The following is an 8,306-nucleotide window of genomic DNA, read 5'->3' as shown; positions in this document are numbered from 1 at the left end:
CCCGACGTGCCCCGGGCTCTCCGGCATCCTCCCCGCCCTCATCATCCCTCTCACATCCCCCTAGACTTGCCCCAGGCTCTCCAGTATGTCTCTGTCCTCCTTGCCTCCCTAAGATCCTCCTGTTACCACCTCAGCATCCCCCATTCTGACCCAGGTCCCTCGGCATCCCCTTGTCCTCCTGTCCCCCCAGACCTACTACAGCATCCCCGTCCTGCCCTGAGCATCCCGGCTATCCCCTGCATCCCCCATGCTGTCCCCGAGCATCCTCTGCATCCCCCCATGCTGCTTGCAAGCATCCCTTGCTCTGCATCCCCCATGTCCTGCCCTTCAGCACCCTTTGGATGTCCCGTGGTCCCCATGGGGCCGTATCCCTCTTTGGGAGGCTCAGCCACAGTTGGGATGCTGCACAGAAACCTCCCAGGTGCCTTCATGCCACTGTGGTGGTCAGTGCAGCCCGAGTGTGGCCGCGGTGCCCATCCTGGCCATGGCCCTGGCAGTGCCACAGGTCTGATCTGGCCACCCTGACCCACCAGGGCCTCAAATCCCACCAACCTGCCCGGGCGAGCTCCTGCGTGGGAGGGAGCTGGGGGAGAAACGGGAGAGGTTTGGTGCTCCCCTGTGAGGCACTGAGTGCTCAGCTTGCTGGCTGAGTTTGCTGAGCAGAGAGGAGCAGAGAGTGGCTGAAACTGCTGGGGCACGCGGACCCAGAAATCAAGCCTGGACGTGGGGGACTGCGGCCGTTCCCCTGCCCTGCCAGCCCAGGGTGATGCCCTTGCCAGGTTTTGGGAGGAAGGAGGCCAAGGCCTCCTCGCTCCCCCATGGGGCCTGGGATTGCTGCAGTGTCCTGGGTGACAAAGAGCCACCTGTCCCCACTGGGTGTGCATGGGGACCACACAAAGCCTGGCCCCAGCATCCCACTGCCTGCTTGTCCCTGCCCTTTCCTTCTTTCTTTTCCTCTCCTCTCTCCTTTCCTCCTCTCCTCCCTTTCCCTTTCCCTTTCCCTTTCCCTTTCCCTTTCCCTTTCCCTTTCCTCCTTACCCTGAGGTTGTGAGTGTGATTTCACGCTGCTCAGAACACATGAGCTTTGACTTGCTCCGGGTCGCTACGTTTCAGAAATCCCAGTACAAGGGCTAAATCCCCGCGAGGTCATGGCTGTGCCCGGCACAATGGGTGTCAGGAGTTGAATTTCTCAGCCTGTCATGAAGCTGCGCCGTTATCTCCCCCAGGACACCAGGTCTGCATGTGATGATTGCTTAAATCTGCCGTGGTCCTTAAAATTATCATTAAAGACAAATACTGTGAATTGCAAAGAAAAGAACCATCTGCATAAAATGTTTCCTATTTATATAAAAACGTGCAAAAATGCTGTCGTTTCCCTAAGTTAGTCTTTGTTCAGATGTTTTTGCAAATGTAATTCAGATAAATACTTCCAAGTAATAACAAACTTTAAAGAAGGAAGCTCAGCAGTGACTCATTTGAACAAGCTTCAGCTACACACAAACCTCAGCCTCTGAAAACACTTTAGATCCAGAATAAAACATAATGCAAAGCCTCTGAGCTCCTGGGCTTGGGCTGTGGTGGGGATTAATAATATCACGGTACCAAGTAGAGTTTACAGGGGATTTTGGTGACACGTCCTTGTCACCTTTATCAATACCATTGACAAAAAATAACGAACAACAAACAGCGCAGTCTCTTTCAGGAGAAAGTGCTCCCCTACCAGCTTTCTGTCACCATGAGGGTGCGATACCTGTTGTGATGGTTATTCGATGGGGTGGGATATAATAAAATATCCCTGACAGCTTTGCTAAGGCAGGCAACAGCTTTAGCGTTCGTGCATGAGCAGCCCTCCGTACCCGCACACCTCAGTGCCCAGGACGAGGGCAGCCGAGTGCTGTGAGCCCCGGCCGCAAGTTCAAGCAGGAGATTCTCCTTTTTGGAGAGACAGAGAAATTATGGCTCTTTTTTTCTTTGCTTTTGGAACTTGTGCCATTCATTTCCAATCTTTCAAGCAATCTGGTGGGCAGCTCCTTCTTTAAATGAAAGCCAAGAGCCTAACGGGGACAGGAATCGAGGAGATTTTGAGAACAGCCACCAGCTTTTTGGTGAAGTGGTGGAGGCTGGTGAGAAGGGTGTGAAGCTGATAGAGGGGCCAAGGAAGGAAAAGCTGACATGGGGCTCAGGAGCTCCTCTAGTGTGAAGCTGGTGGCACATCTGGGGGGATGCTAAGAGCACACCTGGGGAGGATGCCCACCTGCAGCACACGGGTGGAAGCAGCCCGCAGCCGGGATGTCCATCCCCAGGGGACATTGATATTTTTGTACCCCGAAACACGCACGCTTACCACGTTTCAAATATTTCCTCTTTCAAATGCGCCGATTTGAGGAAGGGGTGGGGGAGTGTTCAGCCCTGCAAATGATCGTTAATGCCAGTTGTGTGTTTGCACTTGGGGGATTATGTTAATCATGCTACAAATGATGCTTTGAATCATGTCTAGAGGTTAATTAACATGCCTTTCTTCTCTTAAGAGGGCCTTCATGTCTGCTTAGAGTTGCTGGCTTTTTTCTGCTTCCTTTCATAATTACTTTGCAGCTCTCTAATATCATGGGTACCTTTAATTTAACCCTGTCAGTGCTCAGGCTGCCGTGCTCAGCATCATGATGGTGATTTGATGGGGTGGAATATAATAAAATATCCCTGACATCTGGAGATGTTGTGGCCGTTGTGGCCAGGCTGTCTTGTGCAGGCTGAGACCCCACAGGAGGTGATGGAAACTGGAGAGGGTCTGGCTGGAGCCAGGTGAGGAGAGAGGATGATGATGGGGATACTGCCCAGGGGTCACAGACAATTTATAAGCAGGACCCTTACACGGACAATTAATGGAAAGAAGGATCTGTTGTGGGAGGACCTGGAGCTGTGAGGGCTGGCGAGGGGCATCCCAAGGGGTGTAGGTGCTGTGGGGACAGGAGATTGCTCTTGGGAGGCCAACTGGTAGAGCTGGGAAAAACAGCTGAGCTTTTGAGCTCTGAGCTGCTTCATCACATCTCACTACTACTTTTTTTTGGTGCCAGATCACCATGTGCGTGCAAAATACGGCTTTCTCCTGAGCTCATTTATTTTCTCTTTCAGTGGGAGCATTTGGCTCATGGCTTCCTCAATGCTGCACTTCGGAAGCTAGTGCTGCTTCATTTCAAATTTCTATTTTTATTTTTCCAGATAGTCTCCAATTATTTTCAGGCTTTGCCAAGCATGTAATTTAAAATAACAAAGAAGCTGATCAGCCCATGGTATCCAGGTTAAAACCACACGGACGGTTTGCCTATGAAGCCAGTGATGGCCTGATGGAGCCAAGCACAAAATAACCCACTCAGGACAGGGGGGAAGGCTTCGCCCTCGGAGTTCCTTGGGTGGGTCTTTCCTGTTTTTTTACCTGTAGGTAAAAAGATTCAGTGAACCTTAGTGACAATGCACAGTAAACTTGCTTACCTTCTTATTAGAAAATGCTGAAAGGTTTCATAAACCTTCACTGCTGGTTTCTTGCGGCGTCAGTTCAGCACTGGGATCCTGATGTAATCAGATGTTTGCCCATCAGGCTCAGATCTGCGGAGCTACGAGCAGCCCTGTTCCCAGTGAAAAAGCACATGGGATGCTCGTGGAGATGGGAAGGTATTTGGAAAATCTGTTGCTCCTCTTCTAGCACAGGCTCTGGCACAAGGGAGAGCTGAGCGCTTTGGGAGCTCCCAGCTTGTGATGTGACCCAAGCAGGGAGCCACGTGCAAGCCTGGCTCCAAGGGACATGTATCAGGCCAGTGTCTTAATTTGGGATTATCGGGAAATCAACTTTTATCTCCTCATCCTAAGAGAGCAGATCCTTCCTGGCTTACTCTGTCTACCAGTCAGTTTGATTTTTAATTGCAATTACACAACCTTGGCAAGAGCTGTAAGTGCTCAGCAATTCTTGAAATCACTGTCTTCCTCTTTATGCATATTACTCTGCAGTAGACTTTATCTCCGTTCATTAGCCACCCAGAGATTTTGATGTACATTAATAGAACAGAATACACCCAGCATCTGGGAAACCTCTAATTCCTGGGCTCTGGCCTCATCCTTCAATGCCTGAGTAGCAAACCATAACCAGGACTCACTGACCAGTGAACTACTCACCACTAAACTGGGCTGAAATGGGTGCTAAAACCAGACCAGCTTATGGGTGGGCCACGGAACATCAAGTTGATTGAAAATACAGACAGGCTGCTCTTGGGATTGTGTCTATCAACTCTGCTGTCAATGGGAGATGGAAGCTGCTTTGCTTAAACAAAGGCAGGGAGAGGTGGGTATTAGCTGTGGCGTTGCTGCTTGGGCTGAGGGGCCAGGGGCTGGGCAGCAGCCAGGGCTTAGCTGAGATGTGGCCACTCATCACAGCGATGACCAGTTCACGCTGGGTCACCTGCCCAGAAACCTGCTCGACAAACAGGGAGGCGCTGGGAAAGGGCTTACCCAAGAAGGCAGGATGATAACAGAGTGCACGTTAAGAAGGTCTGATCTGGTACCCAGCGACAGTGCACTGCTTGCTGCCTAATTAAAATTTCATTAAGTTGGTTTGCATCCCTTGATGGAGGTCACAGGAACACCATTGATGTGCTAATGTCTTACTTTTTCCCTTTTTTTTTTTTCCTCTTTCACCACTATCCATCATCCTCTTAGATAAAGCAGTGCCATTAGGAACTGCTTTCCAGCATCCCCAGATGCAATGGCACTGGAAGAAAGACAGGATAATTCATCAGACATATTATCTGTTTCTTATTTTTTCCCTAATTAAAAAAATGCTGCTTTTTTTTTCTCTCCTCCTTTTTTTTTTCCCCCCCCTTGAATCAGTTTGGGCTTTAACCCCTCTGGTGTTTGTGTTGAATACCTTGATTAGCTTGGAAGTGAAAAAGTTACCTGGCAGGCCAGGACTGGCTAAGCTCTGTCTTGAGAAGGGGATTGTTCAATTTTGTGTGTAAGCAGCTAAATTTGGGTTGAGGAGAAGCATCCCCTGCGCGTGCTGTGGCACAGGCAGGTCCCCATCAACCAAATCCTTCATTTGAAGGAGAAGAAATGAAGCCTGGAGCCTTGTTGCTTCCTCTGCATCCCTGTGCTCCAGCCCAAAACACCCTGGCTCAGGGGACTCTGAGACATCAGCCACTTCCCCAGCAGCGTCACACCTGGGGCTCTACATTACTGCCAGGCTGGTTTGGGGAGGTTGGACCCACTCCCACCATTCCCATTTGATGACACTGGGCACTTCCCAGCGCTGCTGGGCAGCGGATAGCATCTGCATGGGAGCAGGATGGAAAGGGAAGATCAAATAGGAAGGATAAAGCTTTCAGATGGTGCCGAAAGGAAGGTAATTGCTGGGGAGGAGAAGACGAGGACGTGTGGGATCCTCTTCCTGGCCGTCGCTTTAATGCCGACCAGATGGCGGATGTTTGTTTCCGTGACTTATGTGGGGGAAATATGAACAAGCTGCGAGGCTCGATCCACCCACCCCTGCGCACGCAGTGTCTCCTGCAGAGGCAGGCGTCTCTCTTGCACCCAGGTGCCTATTCCTTCTTTGTACCAAGATCTCTTGCCCCTTTGCCCAAAGAGAAGGCACTGCTGTTTCGGGTGCAGGGCAGTCTCGACCAGTGTGGTGTGGATGAAAACAGGGTTTTAGGGTTCAGTGCAAAACTCACAGGAAGGTTTGGGAGGAGCGAAGGACTTGGTGGCCAACGTGGTGCTGGTGGCTGCAACTCGTGAGATGCAGGGGCACGCAGAGACCTTCTCAGGTGCTGGAGTGGAGGGAAGGCAGATTTGCTGCTCCAGCGCTGCTGCTGCCCTGCAGATAGAAACCAGTCTGAGTATTTGCACTGATCCTGTCCAGCCCACTTTATTTGCCCTCTAACAGACAGTGGCAACTGCTCCTCCTCTACCAGGAGCCTCGCCAGGGGCTTCTTGAGCCACACAACAGAGCCATATCCAGCTGCCAACATCTGCATCCACTTCCCAGCATCAGCCCCTGGTGTGGCCTCCCGGGTCCTCGCCAGCGCTGCTGCAAACCCCAAACCCCAGGTCCTCACTCAGCACCTCCATCCAGCGCTGATTTATTTTTTTGAAAAAGTTTAAAAACCCTGATGTCTGTTTGGTTTCTGCCTCTCCAGGTACAGCATTGTCCAGTCTAAACCCAAAACATCTTTGAATGAATATTCAATCACAGAGCTCTGATGAGAAGGGATTGCATATAACAAAAATAAAATTGTTTGATTAATTTTGCCCCCTCTTCTCTAGAGTTGCTTTTACAGCCAGTTTTTCCCCAGCTTGTTTGAGGTTTCTCAGACCTTTTCTCCCTCAGCAGACACTCCCAGAAAGGCAGACATGCTGTGACCTTCACGTTTTCTTTTTCTCACTTACCCCATGGCTTTATTTCCTAGTTCTTTATGGTATTTATTTTCTGGCCCCATTTGCAATGTGAGCAGGGCTGAAATACCCAAGCAGTCTCTAACCTTGCCTTCACCCTACTGATCTGGGTACCACAGAGCCCATCCAGGATGGCAGCTCTCAAGGATGGTCAAGTTCTAATTAATAAATTGTATTAATAAACTAATGTGCATCACAGTGTGACTCGGTGCACAGGATGCAATGGCAAAAGCCAAGTCAAACACCAGGTACCATTTCTCAGCACTAACTCACTGGACTGGATAGTTTTTTCTCCCTTTGCCCTTTTCATTTTAAACTGGAAAGATTGTGGACACTGCCTTCAGAAGATGGGTTAACTGTTTGGTTTTTTAAATTTTCATTAGGGCTATTAAGTGATTCTTCCCAGGATGGTCATTGTGTGACCTTTTAATTTTGATTTTTTTCGGTGAATGAGACAGCACCTTCAGTAGATTTATTGCTTAGCAAATGGCACAGCCGTGGCACGTGTCAGACCTGTAAAATATTAAAATAATGGGTAAGGGATTGTTGTTAATCGGAATTTATTACGCTACATAAAGGCATATTTACAGTCCCACCAGGGGACTATTAATTTGTTTGGGGATAAACAATTAATCTCCCTGGGAGTGGGAGCAGAAAATCTGATGTGGTTTTATGTCTTTTCCCAGCGTGGCAGATCCAGGATAGCTCACAGCCCTGGGGCTGCCGGGCTCCCTGGGGAGGTCTCCTCAGCACAGCCATGGGTCTGTGGTACCAGGGGGCAGGCAGCCCACCGGGCAGCGAGGTCCCGCTTCTCCCTGGCTGGTTTTGCACTGGGAGCTGTGTTCTCTGCTGTGATGAATGGGCTTTTTCCTGCCCCTACTGAGCTGGACTCTCACAGAGGCCGTGATGCATCATGTTTGTTTTCCCCCCATCTATGTTTGGGTTTCAGCTTTTGCATCCTGTTTCCTGCATCCTCTCCTTTCCGCTCAAGATGCAACAGGCACAAACAGAGAGGAGAGAGGGAGGTGCTGCACAGTTGGAAGGGGGTGGTTTTGAGCTGCTACTCTTTGGTACCTTTGCTCCATGGACTTCTTCAAACTTAAGGCTCATTATTTTTCTTCAGAAGCAGCTGTTTGATCTGCAGGTGTGATTCCAGTGCAGGGCAGGAGCACTTGTGTTTAATTCCCAGACGAGGCCCTGGAAAGGTTCTGACAAACGCAAAATTTCAGGTTTACAAGAGCACATCCAGTGTTTTGTCAGGTAATGCCAATGCATCAGGGGAAGAAGTTCACAGCTTCTGTTCAAGCAGCTCTGATCATTGCATACCAGGATAATGTAGGAGCCAAAGATCAAGACCACTGGCTTGCAGCAGCATCTCTTGCCATCTGCCCTACATTCCTCATGCCTTTCCCTATTGCCACCTATTTTGGAGCAGCTGTTCCACTGCTGTCCCTTGTGCCTCACAGCAAAAGCACTCAGCTGCATTACCCCTTCTGCCCCCCAAGCTGCCCGGTGGCCTTTCAGTGGCTCAAGCATCCCTTGCCTGTGTGGTGGAAAACAAACCTCACCATCTACCCCTGCCTCTTGCCCACGTGAATTTTAACATATTTATTCAACATGAGATCTTAGCTCCCTTTGCCAAGGCCTGGTTGGATTTGGTCAGTTTTTGGCCACCACCATGTACATCAGGGTGTTGCTGGCCCCAGGACCCCACAGTCTTGCTGCCACCTGTATGAACCCTGATGGCAGGGCCTGAACCAGACCCAGCTCTTCCTTCAGCGTAATGCTCACCTGCACCCATCCTGTTTGTGCCTTTTTTCTCAGCACAATGTCCTGAAAAACATCTTTGCACCTTTCTGTTTGGGATTAGC

At 50.0% G+C, this 8,306-nt stretch overlaps 1 protein-coding gene across 1 annotated transcript in view; it reads left to right on the top strand.

Moving 5' to 3' along the window:
* The first annotated feature begins 5,457 nt into the window (after window positions 1-5,457).
* Window positions 5,458-8,306, top strand: part of LHFPL7 (LHFPL tetraspan subfamily member 7) — a 55,837-nt gene continuing 52,988 nt past the window's right edge. Inside the window, exon 1 of the mRNA XM_029083551.1 lies at window positions 5,458-5,720. Coding sequence (XP_028939384.1) covers window positions 5,458-5,720 — 263 coding nt within the window. The remainder of the gene's footprint in view (window positions 5,721-8,306) is intronic.

The sequence above is a fragment of the Antrostomus carolinensis genome, unplaced genomic scaffold (assembly GCF_000700745.2).
Source record: "Antrostomus carolinensis isolate BGI_N321 unplaced genomic scaffold, ASM70074v2 scaffold13462, whole genome shotgun sequence".
Classification (NCBI taxonomy): Eukaryota; Metazoa; Chordata; class Aves; order Caprimulgiformes; family Caprimulgidae; genus Antrostomus; species Antrostomus carolinensis.
Note: the sequence above shows the minus strand (reverse complement) of the source record. Positions and strands in the feature narration are given on the sequence as shown.